We start from the raw sequence: 16744 nt of genomic DNA on the forward strand, positions 1-16744 counted from the left end.
ACTGAAACACTAGAAGTTTGTATTTAACTGGTGCCATTGTAAGGTGGTGCCAAGCTCTCCAGGGTTGACAGATATTTACAGCTCTTTTCCTCAACTTGGCTTTAGCAGAGACTCCCAACTTCATGGGTAATCTCTCATCAGCAGGCCCAGCAACATAACCTGTGGGGCCCAGTGCAAAATAAAGTATAGGGCCCTTTGTTAAAAAAATTATCAAGAATTCTGGCCGGGCGCGGTGGCTCAAGCCTGTAATCCCAGCACTTTGGGAGGCTGAGAGGGGCGGATCACGAGGTCAGGAGATCGAGACCATCCTGGCTAACACAGTGAAACCCTGTCTCTACTGAAAAAAAAAATACAAAAAACTAGCCGGGCGAGGTGGCGGGCACTTGTAGTCCCAGCTACTCGGGAGGCTGAGGCAGGAGAATGGCGTAAACCCGGGAGGTGGAGCTTGCAGTAAGCTGAGATCTGGCCACTGCACTCCAGCCTAGGCGACAGAGCGAGACTCCGTCTCAAAAAAAAAAAAAAAGAATTCTAAGATAGCAACTACAGAACATTAAATCAAGTATGACGCCCTGTGTAACTGCAGAGGCTGCATGCCCATGAAGCCAGCCCTGCTCACCTGCAGTTCCACTAATCTAGCAAATGTATTCTATTCTTCTCACTCTCTCCACATCCTCTAGCAATGTGGAAACTTCAGATTCCTTTCTGCTGACATCCCATCATCCCTCTAGGTGGCCTTACTGAACAGGATCTAGGATAACTCCTATATCAACCCACGCTCACCACTGGCATTGCTCATTTCTGGATCTAACAAACTCTGAGAGTGTTGCTGATTCCGTCTGCAGCAACTCTCCTTCATTCTTTCCTCCCTATAGCACAAACTGATACTCCTACCTACCTTTGGGATGAATCTACTGTTGACCACTCTCTCCCAGAAACATGTGATCACTTTCTAAAACGCTAGCAACTCTCCTCTTCTCTGTCCTAACACCTTCGACTGAGTGCCACAGTCTCTGAAACATGTTAGATACCCATTCATATGCTTCTAGACACATGCTTCCAGGACCCCAGAGGACACAGATTGAAGCCTCCCTCTCTCTGGTAGCAACCCTTTCCTCAACTTTGTGTGTATCTGTCTACAGAAACATGCCAGGGGGAAAATGGGCGAGGCAACAGCCCTCTCCAAAGAAATGTCTTCAAGAATCCTTCTCTAACTCCACTCTTCTGATGCTTTTTTCTTTGTTTTTAATTTCAAGTTTAACTTTAGATACAGAGGGTACATGTGCAGGTTTGCTCCATGGGTATATTGTACCCAGTTAGGGAGCATAATACCCAATAGGCAGTTTATCAACCCCTGTCCCACTCCTTCACCTCCAATGGTCCACAGTGTCTGTTGTTTCCATGTTTATGTTCACGTGTGCTCAATGTTTAGCTCCCACTTGCAAGTGAGAACATGCAGCATTTGATTTTCTGTCCCTGTGTTAATTCACTTAGAATTATGGCCTTCAGTTCCATCCATGTTGCTGCAAGGGACATGATTTTGTTCTTTTTTTATGGCTGTATAGTATTTCCATGGCAGATATGTACCACATTTTTTTTTAATCTAATCCACTCTATGGGCACCGAGGTTGATTCCATGTCTCTGCATTGTGAATAGTGCAGTGATAAACACACGAATGCATGTGTCTTTATGGTAGGATGACCTATTTTCCTTTGAGTATATACTCAGTAATGGGATTGCTGAGTCAAATGGTAGCTTTAAGTTGAGAAATCTACAAACTGCTTTCCACAGTGGCTGAAGTAATTTACATCCCCACCAACAGGACATGAGCATTTAAGCATTCCCTTTTCTCTGCAGCTTCACCAGCACCTGTTATTTTTGTTGTTATTGTTTGTTCGTTTGAGACAGGGTCTCACTCTGTGGCCCAGGAGAGAGTGAGAGGGCAAGATCTCAGCTCACTGCAGTCTCAACTTCCCGAGCTCAGGTGATTCTCCCACTTCAGCCTCCCAAGTAGCTGGGACTACAGGTGCATGCCACTATGCCTGGCTAATTTTTTTTTTTTGTAGGGATGAGGTTTTGCCAAGTTGTTCAGGCTGGTCTTGAACTCCTGGGCTCAAGTGATCCACCCGCTTTGGCCTCCCAAAGTGCTGGGATTACAGGCATAAGCCACCACATCCAGCCTGTTATTTTTTGACTTTCTAATAATAGCCATTCTGACTGATGTGAGATGGTGTTTCAGTGTGGCTTTTATTTGCACTTCTCTGATGATTAATAGGGATGTGCATTTTTTCATGTTTGTTGGCCACTTATATGTCTTCTTTTGAGAAGTGTTTGTTAATGTCCTTCAACTATTCATTAATAGGGTTATGTTTCTTGCTTAATGATTTAAGTTCCTTATCGATTCTGGATATAAGACCTTTGTCAGATGCATAGTTTGTGAATATTTTCTCCCATACTGTAGGTTGTCTGTTTACTCTGTACATAGTTTCTTTTGCTGTGCAGAAGCTCTTTAATTAGGTTCCACTTGTCAATTTTTGTTTGTCTTGAAATTGCTTTTGGATGCTTAGCCAAAAAATTCATTGGCAAGGCAAATGTCAAAAAAGGTATTTCCTAGGTTTTCTTTTAGAATTTTAATAGCTCGAGGTCTTGCATTTAAATATTTAATCCATCTTGAGTTAGTTTGTATATATGCTGAAAGGTAAGGGTCTAATTTCATTCTTCTGCAAATGACTAGCCAGTTGACCCAATGCAATTTATCGAATAGGGGAGTCCTTTCTCCATTGCCTGTTTTTGTCAGCCTTGTCAAACATCAGATGGTTGTAGGTGTACAGCTTTATTTCTGAGTTTTCTATTATATTCCAGTGGTTGATGTGTCTGTTTTTGTACTGGTACCAATGAATTCCCTCCGTATTTGCTTGCCCTTCACTTATTTAGTTTAGTTTGGTGGGATATGAAATTCTTGGTCAGAATTTCTTTTCATTAAGGATGCTTCAGAACAAGAAAATAAAGAAAAGAAAAAAGAAAAAAAGGATGCTGAAAATAGGCACCAAATTATTCTGCTTCTAGTTTGTAACATTTCTGTGGAGAGGTCTGCTGCTAGCCTGATGGGATTCCTCTGCATGTGATTTGACCCTTCTCTCTAGTTGCCTTTAAGACTTCTTCTTTTGCATTGACCTTGGTAAATCTCATGACTATGTGCCCTGGGGATGACCATCTTGTATGTCAGTATATAGCTGGGGTTTTCTGTATTTCTTGGATTTCTATGTCAATCTCTTTAGCAAATTTAGGAAAATTTTTGCGGACTAATATACATTTTTCAAGTTGCTTATCCTCTCTCAGGAATGCCAATGAGTTGTAGATTTGGTCTCTTTACATAATCCCCTATTTCTCAGAGGTTTTGTTCATTTTAAAATATTCATTTTTCATTATTTTGGTGTCTGACTGAATTGATTAAAAGAACCAGTTTTTGAGCTCTGAGATTCTTTCCTCAGCTTGATGTATTCTTCTTTTAATACTTCCAATTGTATTATGAAATTCTTGTAGTGAATTTTTCAGCTCTAGAAGTTCGGTTTGGTTCTTTCTTAAAATGACTATTTCACATTTCAGCTCTTGGATTATTTTACTGGATTTCTTGGATTCGGTTTCAACTTTCCCCCAAATCTTGATAAGCTTCCTTGCCATCCAGACTCTGAATCCTATGTCTGTCATTTCGGTCACTTCAGATTAGTTAAGAACCATTGCTGGGGAACCAGTAGGCTACATTTGGAGGTACAGGGACACTCTGGCTGCTTGAATTGCCAGAGTTCTTGTGCTGATTCTTTCTCATCTGGGGCGGTTGGTGATATGGCTTGGATCTGTGTCCCAGCCCAAATCTCACGTTGAACTGTAATCCCCAGTGTTGGAAGTGGGGCCTGGTGGGAGGTATTTGGATCATGGAGTCAGAGTTCTCATGAACGGTTTAGCACCATTCGCCCTTGGTACTATACGCTGAGTAAGTTCTCATGAGATCTGGTTTTCAAAAGTGTGTGGTACTTCCCCCCTCTCTCTCTTGCTCCTGCTCTGACCATGTAAGATGTGCCTGCTTCCCCTTTGCCTTCCACCATGATTGTAAGTTTCCTGAGGTCTCCCCAGAAGCAGAAGCCACTATGCTTACTGTATAGCCTGTGGAACCATAAGCCAATTAAAACCTTTTGTTTATAAATGACCCAATCTCAGGTATTTCTTTACAGCAATGCAACAGACTAATACAGTTGGTATTCCTTTAACTGTGGTATAAATTGAGTATAGTCAGTTGGCTTACTTCTGGATGCTTAAAAAGAGTCAGGGCTCTGTACAGGATCTTTGTGTGTAGGTGAATTCTTGCACTTGGTTTCACAGGTGCATATGTTAGCAAGATAATTTTTGGTGTTGTAGTTTGGGCTGCAATCCAGTAGATAGTGCATAAGAGTAACAGTGGATACCTAGGCTAACACTTAGCCACATGGCTCTTTTGTACTTCTTCACATTCACAGGCATTCTCTTCAGCAGTGATGGCGGGGACAGGATAGAAATGACCACCTCACCAGCTCTGTTCCAGGGCCTTAGGGGAAGCCCCCTCTGATCATTCGCTCCATGCCCACGTTACTTTTGTTAGGTGATTTGGGTTGTGGGGTCCCCTTGTGCAGGGGCTATGACAGGGAGATATGCCAGAACCTTTCTGGACTGGCCCTGCAAAGGGAGGCATGCCCCACTCTTGTCCTTGCCCAGGAACCCATGCGTCTCACCCCTCTCAGCTCTTGAGGGTAGGGACTCCTCCCCAACTCAAGTGTCAGCCGCAGATTTCAGCTCCGTACTCCTGAGTTGCATGCCACAGCCCTGGGGGCACTGGAATGTCCCATGGCTCAGGGTTGAGTTCAGGTTATCCTGGAGGATCCTATATGCTACACAGCAATCTCTCTTGATCTGATATCTCACTTTGGAATCTGATATGTAGTGTCTTAGCCAAACTGTCAGTTTTTATATGTGTCACATTGTATCACATATAATAAAACTTTCAAATAAAGACTTTTATAAATGTCTTATTTTAATATATCCATCCTCCCCATACTGCCAGCTGTTTACCATAGAAATATGGCATACCTTTTATTCCTTTATAATTACTGGATGTCAAATGTTTTTTCAAGAACAGATTGGATTGATAGCACTTTAAGGTTTACAAAGGCATGTGTAAACATTACTTCATTATTCAAATAACGCCACAAGAATGTAAAATAGGTATTCTGATCTCCTCTACTACAGAACAAGAAAAGAGCTTTAAACAGTTTAACTGGCTGAAGGTTTCACAGGTAGTAAATGGTAGAACCAGAACATGGGATCTTAGAGAAAATAATTCTGTGGTGTAGTACTGGTAGAGGTGGAGTGGGGGAGTGGGGTGGGGGGACAGGTATACGTGGGTATTACTGAACTGCAAGCTAATTTCTTCATCTGTCAAACAGGGTTATTATTATTAAATAAGTTAATAAGAGTAAAGCACTTATAACAGTACCTAGCATAGACTAAGTGCTATAGTTTGCTATTATTACAACTATTATTAATTTGTTCTATTCCAGGTCAGATTTAACTTCCCAGCATTAATAAAAATCAACAAATAATATTGAAAAGTAATCCATAATAAGTTAGGCGAAAAGAGTGTCTACTTCTCCAGTTCACAAACTGTAGGGCATGTTATAGGTACTATGTGTGGCTTCTATGGCTCACTAGTTACCAAGATCATAAAGACCTTTGTTATATATAAAAATGGGGCAAACAAAACAAAATAGTGAACTATAATTAGTTGGCCACATTATTATTATTTGTCCATTCATTCAAAACCATTTATAGAGAACCCCCTATGCACAAGGCAGACTGACAGAGCAAGGAAGCAAAAATGAACAGAAATAGCCCCTGACATAAGAAGCTCTTAAATCTGCTCTACAATAATGGCACCAAAGCCAAAAATAAGTCCTAATTCTATATTTCATTATCAAAATGCCTAAAGTGAATAACTAACATTCTCATGGGTTACTATGGTAAAAACAAGAGTTACTTTAGCTGTGTAGGATAATTTCTTCTAACCATATAAAACTGAAATAATAACAGTTTAACAAAATAATAAGGATATGATAAAAAAATCCAAACACCATCGAAAGATACAAAATGAAAAATTATCCTCTACCATCCCTTAAACCCCCCAGTCCCCTTCTCCAAATAACTGCCATTATATTTCTTATATATCTTTCCATATAATTATATCTTTGTGCTTTCAAGCATCTGCACAAACACATATGGTGTATTTAGAGATATACATTCTTAAAAATTCATACCACATATATGAACACTCCATTAGAATTATATCATACATCTTGTTCTGCAGTTTGCCCTCACTCTCACTTAAACATGTATCTTCACAAATTTTCCCTACCAGCATGTAAAATTTTCAGATTGATATATGTAAATTGGTATCAGAAAATAGCTTGTTAGGTCATAAGTTACTAGAAATCCCTCTTAAAGAATGCTGAATTGAAATGAGAATGACTGAAATGTTCACTATTACCATTTTTGTCACAGTTGAGTAGCTAAATTTAATTCTAATACAATTTGTTTCACCAAGAAACAAAAATGTATATCCTACTATAATTCAACTTTTAAAACTGTAATCCTTTTCCCCCAAACATTGACAATGTTCTGCTGTAGTCTATAGATTTATGTTGCTCTATGTCCATCACAAACCCAAAATACAAAGTGTATCAAGAAGCCACACTAGAAGACAATGAAACAACAGGAATTCAATCAAATATTACTATGTAAAAAGACTTCATGTCAAAGAAAGATAAAATATCAATTTTTCATGATCATAATTATAACATGATCTTACCATACAGACTTTTAATGCAAGCAATGCTAGTCTCAACAGACTTGAGAGCTTCCCACTCCAACTGCCCTGCTGAGATGCCACTTGTAGACTCTTTCTGTAACACATCTCTGCAGCTCTCATCATTCCTTGGGACTGATACACATGTGCCAGCCACTAAGAAACAAAACGGGAGAAGGAGGCAAAGGATTTTAGTTTACTATGCAGTCTGTAACCCCTATTCCAACAAATTCAATAAACTTTGATGTAGTAAAACTATGTTTTTAGTTATTGGTAAGTTCTGTGCCCAAAAAACAATTACAGGTCAAAAAATTGTCATATTGTCAATTCTTTTAACAACAGCTATTAACAAATCAATTCCAGCAATATATAAAAACAATAATATATAATGATCAACTAGGGCTTATTCTGAGAATGCAAAGTTGGCCTAATATTTGAAAATCAATGTAATCCACCTCATTGACAGAATAAAGAAAAAGATTAATAGATGCCATAAAAAAGTTTTAATAAAATTCAAGACCCATTATTTTTTAAGAAAAAACTCTCTTAGCATATTCAAAGTAGAATCTTCTTAATCTGATAAGGATATTTATACAAATCTCTAGCAAACACCATTCTTAGTAATGAAATAGTCAATGCTTTCTACCTGAGGTAAGAAGAAACAAGAATGTTTACTTAGCACCACTTTTAACATTGTATTAAAGGTTCCAGACAGTACAATAAAGCAGAACAAATAAACAAAAAACCTTAATATGTAAATATTGGGAAGAAAAAGGTAAAAGGGGCATAACTCTCTATATACAAAATCCAAAACCTTTCAAAGAATAAGTGAATTTAGCAAGGTGCTCGAAAGTCAACATATAAAAATCAACTGAATTTTTAAATGTTTGGAGATAATTTAAACACACACACACAATGGAACAACAACAAAAAATACCAAATACCTAGAAATAAATTTAACACAAAAGTATAAAAGACCTCTAGGTTGAAAATCGCAAAACAATGCTGTGAGAAATTTCAAACTTAATTAAATAGAGGAATATACCACATTTGTGGACAGAAAATCTTCAGTAGAGTATTACTTCATCAATTGTCCCCAAATTAAACTGTAGATTCTAAACAATCTCAATTAAGGTCCCAGCAGAGCTTTTTTGGGTGAGAATTAACAATCTACCGTAGACTCTCCCCTTAACTGTGGTTTCAGTTACCTGTGGTACAATACAATAAAATACTCTGAGAGAAAGAGGGAGACCACATTCATATAACTTTTATTATAATATATTGTTATAACTGTTTTATTATTATGGTTGTTAATCTCTTATTGTGCCTGATTTATAAACTTTATCATAGGTAGGTATGTATGTATACGAAAAAATAATAGGTATTTATATATATACACACACACACACACACACACACACACATATATATAGTTCATCACTATTTGCAGTTTCAGGCATCTACTAGGGGTGCTGGGACATCTCCCCTGCAGATAAGGTGGGACTACTGTATTTGGCAATGCAAAGGACCTAAGACAAACTTGAAGGAGAACAAAAAGTTGGAGGTTTTAATGTTACCACATATCAAGACTAATTATAAAGCTATACTCAAGAATAAAAAACAAAAGAATAAACAAATAGACCAACGGAAACTAATGAGGCCTGAAAGACCCACACATTGATTTATGACAAAGGCATCACCGTGATTCAATGGGGACCAAGTAGTCTTTTCAAAGATTGGTACTATGTTACTTATGGGTAAAAATAAATCTTAACTCCTGCAATATTCACAAAGATTAATCCAGGATAAATTATAGACCTAAATATGAAAAGTAAAACAATAAAATTTCTAAAACAAAACATAAAAAAAAACTTCATGAACCTAGAGTAAGCAAAAAGTTCTTAAATAGAATATCCCAATAAAGCATTAACCATAATCAGACTTCATTAGAATTAAGAACTATTCATCAAAAAATAACATAAATAAAGGCAGCCATAGGTGTAAGAAAATATTTTCAATATAAATATCCAAAAATGTGCTTGGATTCAGGAAATATCATAAATTCCAATAATTCAGTAAGTAAAAAATGAATAGTCCATTAAAAATTATGCAAAGCACTTTACACAGAGGATATCCAAAGGCTCAATAAGCATATGAAAAGTTGTATGATGTCATTAGATATCAGGTAAATACAAGTTAAAATCACCAAAAGATATTATTACCTACATATTCACCAAAATGGGGGAAAAACACAACAATCTGGCAATATCAGCACTTGGAATTCTCATGCACTGCTGGTGCAAGTGTAAACTGGTGTAACCATTTTAGATAACTCTTTGGCAGGATCTACTAAAGTAACCGTACATATACCCTATGTCCCACCAAAAAGCATGTCCAAGGATGGTCACAACAGCATTCTTCATACTAGACAAAACCTGGAAACACCCAAATGCCCATCAACAGTAAAATGAATAATTATAGTATGTTCATAAAATGAAATGAAATAATTATGGCTACATAAAACCACCAAATGAATCTCACAGACATCCTGTTGAGTGAAAGTAACCAGATACAAAAGAGTACTACTCCACTGACACAAAGTTCAAAAACAGAAAAAACTAAATAGAAGTCAGAATAGAGGTTTTCCTTGTATTGGGGTGGGGGAAGTCAAGCAAGGAGATCAACTGACAGAGGCCTGGGGGAGGCAGTTGGGTTGTTAGAACTGTTCTGTATCTTGATATGGGAGGTGTTAAACAGACATGTCATATTTAATGAGTAGTACTTTAAACATTTTTACACTTTATTCCTTGTGAATTATATCATAACATAAAAGAAAACACACACATACACACACACATGCAATCTCTTAAGACTTTACTTACTGATACGGTTTGGCTGTGTCCCCACCCAAATCTCATCTTGAATTCCCATGTGCTATGGGAAGGACCCGGCAGAAGGTAACTGAATCATGAGGGGAGATCTTTCCTGTGCTGTTCTCATAATAGCGAATAAGGCTCACGAGATCTGATAGTTTTAAAACGGGGAGTTTCCCCATACAAGCTCTCTCTCATGTCGGCCACCATGTGAGACACGCGTTCTGCCTTCCATCATGATTGCAAGGCCTCCCCAGCCACAGAGAACTGTAAGTCCATTAAACTTCCTTCTTCTGTAAATTGCCCAGTCTTGGGTATGTCTTTATCAGCAGTGTGAAAATGGACTAATACACTTATGATATAATTTATCCTTCAATTTTTCCCTTTTAGTTTGACAATGTATTTCTCCCTTTGATAATGAATATGAAATCAACAACATCTAGCTGTTGATTAAGTATCTAAGGTCAACTAGATGTTCTAAGGTCAACTAGATGTTGATCTTAAATCCTAAATCTCATATGGAAAACTTACTCTAAGAAAGTGGAAAAAAGAATTACAGTAAAATGGAGGCTTAGTATTTTAGGCCAAATAATTTTTTCAAATTATCTAAAGCAGGGATATAAAAAAGCTGGCATAATAAAAGATCAGAATAAAAAACAAATTATAGTAAGATAATAAGCTTCTATAAATCTGTATCAAAAAGCGCCTTTGATACTTTCTCTGGGGCACAGAGAAAATATAATTGTATAAAATAATTATGTGCTTCCTTGTATTTTAATATCAATAAGAACAAAGTACACAGTGATCATTGTACATTTGTCACTGTGGATAACCAGAGCCACCTGAAAGAGCAGATATCTGTTGATTCAAGCATCAATCCTGAAAATAATTATTTCTAAAAGCACTAAATACAGGTTATCTGTAAAGTAGCTAGGGAGAAACTATACGCATCCCCTCTAAAGGCAGAGTTAAACACCATTATGATACCCTTATTATAAAATGTCTATAACATATCAACTCATATAAAAGACAGTATTTTCATCACTGTTTTAAAGTGAGAAAATTTATAATCAGTAACTTAAGAAGCTTTAAATCATCATTGTAGCAGATTTTACATTAGTATTAAACTTCCTTAGCTCCTCTAACCACAATACCTTTTTTAGACCTTGAAACTGAGAGATAACATGGTGAGAATGACAGCAAGTCAAATAAAGATGGAGCATAGCCCTGACATTAACTAATATTATGGAGTGCTTTAATTGAGGACTCAGGAAAGAAAGGAGAAAACTTACCTGCCAAGCTGGAACAGAGGTTGAGTTGGACATGACTGTTTTTTGTAATTCTTCAAGTACAGCATCTGGGAGTGGCTTTTGTGACTCCAGGAGTGGTTTACACTGAACTTGTCTCAAAAGTAAGATAACGGCTGGCTGATCAGGGTTACTTTTTAAATTCTAGAAATCAAATCCCAAATAGGAATACATCAAATAGGTTCTTAAGTGTTAAAAGTAAAAGGCATATTCTCCAAGTTGGGAAAATAAAATTCTGAATGTTTATACCTTTTCTTATTAAAGAGTAAACAACTGCAAAAACTAAATAAAACAATGAACAGCTTGTAAACATCAAACTTTACATTTAAATAACCTTTACAATCAGTAACACTATTATTATAGTCTACATATATTTCCCTTTGACTTAGTTTACTCTTAAGTGATATCCTGAAAAATTTAGGTTCTGAATGTAAGTAAATAGTTGAACTAAGAAAATATAAATATAAAATTAAGTGGGAAGGCTATCACTATTCCATACTGGAAAAAACTGCACTATGTAAGAAGAAAAGAGGCATACATTTTTTTTCTTTCTTAACTTAACAAAGATATTCACTCTACATGTCCTTCTTCTAGGCACAGCCTTTTTGAGTACTTCGAGTAAGAAAAATGACCTATTTTCCCCATTTCCTTAAGCCACTATTTATATCTTAAAATACTTACCTACATACATACATAAATGTATTGTATATATTTATATCCTCTGTGTGTGTATATATTTATATATATGAAGAATTTCTGTAAACAAGTCCTCCCACTATTGTTTCAAATGTTTATCGCTTGTCCCTCAACAGCATACTTTTCTGTTTTTTACTCATTAGATCTTAAATGTATTTCTAAAATGTATTTTTTTTTTTTTTTTTTTTTGAGACGGAGTCTTGCTCTGTCACCCAGGCTGGAGTGCAGTGGCCGGATCTCAGCTCACTGCAAGCTCCGCCTCCCGGGTTTACGCCGTTCTCCTGCCTCAGCCTCCCGAGTAGCTGGGACTACAGGCGCCCGCCACCCCGCCCGGCTAGTTTTTTTGTATTTTTTAGTAGAGACGGGGTTTCACCGTGTTAGCCGGGATCGTCTCTCGATCTCCTGGCCTCGTGATCCGCCCGTCTCGGCCTCCCAAAGTGCTGGGATTACAGGCTTGAGCCACCGCGCCCGGCCTCTAAAATGTATTTGATTGCTTTCTTCTAAGTAAGAGATTGGAACAACAAACTGACAAGGAAAGGTTCATAAGGCATCACTTATGCTATCAGAGAGCACATAGCAACTGTCAATTTATGCTTAGTAAGCACTTACTGAGTAATACCCTGTCCTGAACTTATCTCAGATGGAATTCCTTAAATAAAAAAAAAATGTATTACTCTGCTTTTCACAGAATTCAAGAACCAAAGAAATCTTCAAAAGTCCATTCTTCTTTCTGTGTAAAATGTATACTGATCTTTTAAAAAAACATTACACAACCTCCATGGTAAGCAATTATGAAATATGATGTTTTCAGGAAAAGCTATGTTCAAAACTCTCTTTAACCATTACATTATTTCTAAGTGAGCTTTGGAAACTCATTCATTCATTCAGTAAATATTCGAGTCCCTACTATATTCTAGGCAAGGTACTACACATTTATTCACAGAGCCTGCAAGCATAGAGCCCTACAATTCTGACATGTAAAAACAGACTACTGAGTAGGTTCCAGTCACCCACTCAACAATCTCCACAGTCATTCTATGTGATCCAGAACTTTGGAAAACTGAAGGGATATTGGAAAATATAGCATTAAGATGGAAGCAATCAGAAATTAAAGGAAAATGCTGTCTCTCTAATGGCACCCAAATAAAAAAAAATTTTAAAGACCTTTAATGAGAGCTTGAGTCCTAGAGTCAGACAAATGTGAGTTCAAATCACAACTCTATCCATTCCTAATTGTGAGCTCCTATGCACATTACTTACCCTCTTTAAGCCTTAGTTTTCCTCAACTGTAAAAATGAGAATAATAATAAATACTTATATCATAAGATTGCTGTGAAGTTCAAATACAAAATGCTAAATGCAGTGACTGGTTTGTGGCAAGTAGAGTAATCAATAAATTTTAGTTGTTAACATCATAATTGTCATCACCACCACTACATGCTCTTTAAATAATATGCATTCCTCCTTTTTTTTTTTTTTTTGAGACAGGGTCTTGTTCTGTTGCCCAGGCTAGAGTGTAGTGGTGTGATCACGGCTCACTGCAACCTCAAATTCCTGGGCTCAAGTAATTTTCCTGCCTCAACCTCTCAAGGAGCAGGAACTACAGGCATGCATCACCAGGTCCGGCTAATTTTTTAATTTTTTGTAGAGACGGCCTCTCGCTATGTTGCCCAGGCTGGTCTCAAACTCCTGGCCTCAAGTGATTCTCCCATCTCAATCTCCCAAAGTGCCAGGAATACAGGAGTGAGCCACTGCGTCTGGCCTCACATATTCTATTTTTGAAGTTATTTTCCAAGTAAGATAAGAATCCATGAGTTTCAATGCACATTCCATAATAATACCTTTGTGCAGAGAGTTTCAGCTTCAGATATTCTTCCTGTGTCTATTAGACCAGTGACAGCTTGTGACAGAGACCACTTTTCAAGAGACTGGTTGTAATTTTCAAAGAATTTTTTGTCTTTAACTGTAAACAAAAAATGTCAATGTTACTTTATTCTGCAATTTATAATGTGTTCTCAGAGGAGTAACTGGTTCCTAAAAAGTTACCATTAGACTTATCATCCATACACAGTTTTTCAGTTACATGTGCCATATGTACCATAGACTATCCTGACAAGAGGCAGGTTTCTGAAAAGTTTCATGGCAGGAGTATTTGTGGTTAAATAACTCAAAGCCTCTTATAATTGTGACTTCTAAAGAAACAATAAAATAAGTTGCTGAAAACATGTAAAGATTTACTGTGATATAACTGATGTAAAGTAAGCTGTACATTTTCAGTCTATACAATTTGATATTTGACATGTATATCAGTGAACCATCACCACAATCACGATAATGAACACATTCAGCATCATCAAAATTTTCCACTTCTCCCTTTGTAACCACTTTTGTCCCCAACCTACTCCATCCTCCCCTAGCCTCTGTCCCCAGTCAGCTCCTAATCTGTTTTCTGTCACATAGACCAATCTGCATTTCCACAAATTTCATATAAGTGAAATCATATGGTATAAACTCTTTGGCATCTTTCACGGGTGCTAATATGGCAAATTACATTCATTTTCAAATGGTACATCAACCTTGCACTCCTGGGATAAACCATAATTGATCATGATGTATTATTATCATTTTTACGTATTGCTGGATTTGAATTGCTGAAGTTTTGTTATGAATTTCTCAATCTACCTTCACAAACAATGTTGTTCTTTGCGTGGTTTGGGTATTAGGGTAATGCTGGCCTCATAGATGTTAGAAGTGTTACTATCTTAGATTTTCTGAAAGAATTTGAGTAGAATTGGTATTATTTTTCCTTAAATGCTTGGTAAAATCACTAGTAAGTGAATTTAAGATAGCTATTCAAGATAGCTGATTAGATGCATTTGGTGCTCGCCTCATCCATGGAAAGGAACCAAATAGCAAGTAGACAATCACATTTCAGATATATTATCTGAAAAAGCACACTGGACCTCAACAGAAAAGTAACAGGAAACACCAAAAGCAAGGAAGGAGAGGGGAGTGAGGTCGTCTGCTCAGCTGGGATCAGGTCACGCTGAGTCCCACAAACCCCTGAGTCCTAAGCAGCTAGAGTGAGGCACTATTTTGAGAGCCCAGCCCTCTACCAGGCTGTGTCTTGCCATGCAGCCCAACAGCCCCTGTATCTCCACAGCCCTGCAGCCCCACTGATATTCCCTGCCCACAGCCACTGCTACTGGAGCTGAGGAGAGCCACTGTGAACCACCATGAGCTGCCAGTAAGGAGCAGCCATGCATATTCAAGTGCCCTGAGAACAAATTCCACTGCCCTGTAGTTATCACTGCATTGGAATACAGCAGAACTGAGGCATGACTGAAGCCTGTAACCCCCACAACCAGCTGCCTATGGCTGCTCACACTGAAAGCAACCCCACCCTACCCAGTAGCAGGGTCACAGAACAGCAGCTGCTGCTCCCAACAAAGTATTTCCTGGCAGCCCAGCATCACTCTGCCCCTGCCTATCACAGCCAGGGCCTGCATGCACCACCAGGGAGCCTAAGGACAGGTCTACCTGGCCTGGCTCCACTCCCCAGAGTACCCAAGCATGCCCTCCTGGGGCCTGGGGATTGCCCAGCTTAGACCATCACCATTAGCATTTGAGCACTCCTCTGGGGTCTGAGGTCAGGCCCATCCAATCTGCTGCTAACACCGCAGCTGGCACTCACTCACATGTACCACACGTGGGCCTGGGGACTGGTGCGCTCAGTCCATTGCAGCCACCACTAATGCCAGTGTGGACTGCTTGGGTCCCAGAGGGTCAGTCCCACTGCTACTGCCATCATCCACACCATGCCTGCTGCCCAGGGACTCAAGAACATACCCACTTACCCAGCCTAATTTTGAGGGTTAATATTGAGTGTCAACTTGATCGGACTGAGGGATACAAAGTATTGATCCTGGGTGTGCCTGTGTGGGTGTTGCCAAAAGAGATTAACATCTGAGTCAGTAGGCTGGGGAGGGCAGATCCACCCTTAATCTGGTGGGCACAATCTAATCAGCCTCCAGCAAATATAATGCAGGCAGAAAAACACGAAAAAGCGAGACTGGCATAGCCTCCCATCCTACATCTTTCTCTCATGCTGGATGCTTCCTGCCCTCAAACATCAGACTTCAAGTTCTTCAGTTTGGGGCCTGGGACTGGCTCTCCTTGCTCCTCAGCTTGCAGACAGCTTATTGTGGGAACTTGTGATCATGTAAGTTAATACTTAATGAACTCTATATAGATATAGATATAGATATATCTATATCTATCTATCTATCTATATATCTCCTATTAGTTCTGTCCCTCTAGGAGAACCCTAATACACCAATGCTGCCATTCCTAGAACCTGGGCAATCCATCTACAGAGGCACAAGAATGGGCCTGCCTAAACCCACTAACACCAGTGCCACTGTACATTGCTCTGGTGTCCAAGGACAGGCAAGCTTGGCCCACTGCTGCCACCACTGGGGCCCAAAGACTGGCCTATCTGGCATCCCAGGCCCCACCAAAACTTCACCAAGCCTCCACTAACAAGTGTATCCTAACAAACCAAAGAAATCACAAATATCACTGATGCTGTCTACAGCCAAAGAAATCAGAGACTACATTCAGAATCAAAGCCAAAGTGACCTACCCAAACAACACCATGGATATACATCTTCAAGAAAAAATGCTCCCCTACGAAAGAAAATTCCAAAATTGGAAGGGACTGTTAGACTAGATGTGCATATATCAATGTGAGGACAAAGAAAACAAGAAAAAGCAAGGCAATATGACACCTCCAAAGGAACATCATAATTCTACAGCAACAGATCTGAATCAAAAAGAAATTTATGAAATCCTAGGGGAAAAATTCAAAATACTGATAGTAAAGCAGTTCAGTAAAATACAAGACAATACTAAAAACCAGTACAAAGAAATTACAAAAAGCAATTTAGGATACTAATGAAAAATTTACCAAAGAGATGGA

At 38.5% G+C, this 16744-nt stretch overlaps 1 protein-coding gene across 3 annotated transcripts in view; it reads right to left on the reverse strand.

Moving 5' to 3' along the window:
• The window catches only part of SKIC3 (SKI3 subunit of superkiller complex), a 92188-nt gene that overhangs the window by 7463 nt on the left and 67981 nt on the right, over positions 1 to 16744 (reverse strand). For all 3 annotated transcript variants that reach the window (XM_005557399.4, XM_045394027.2, XM_073993885.1), the window contains 3 exons: positions 13605 to 13726; positions 11053 to 11211; positions 6891 to 7043 (listed from right to left, as the gene is read on the reverse strand). In XM_005557399.4, the coding sequence (XP_005557456.3) occupies positions 6891 to 7043; positions 11053 to 11211; positions 13605 to 13726 (434 nt within the window). The remainder of the gene's footprint in view (positions 1 to 6890; positions 7044 to 11052; positions 11212 to 13604; positions 13727 to 16744) is intronic.

The sequence above is a fragment of the Macaca fascicularis genome, chromosome 6, assembly GCF_037993035.2.
Source record: "Macaca fascicularis isolate 582-1 chromosome 6, T2T-MFA8v1.1".
NCBI classification, from domain to species: Eukaryota; Metazoa; Chordata; class Mammalia; order Primates; family Cercopithecidae; genus Macaca; species Macaca fascicularis.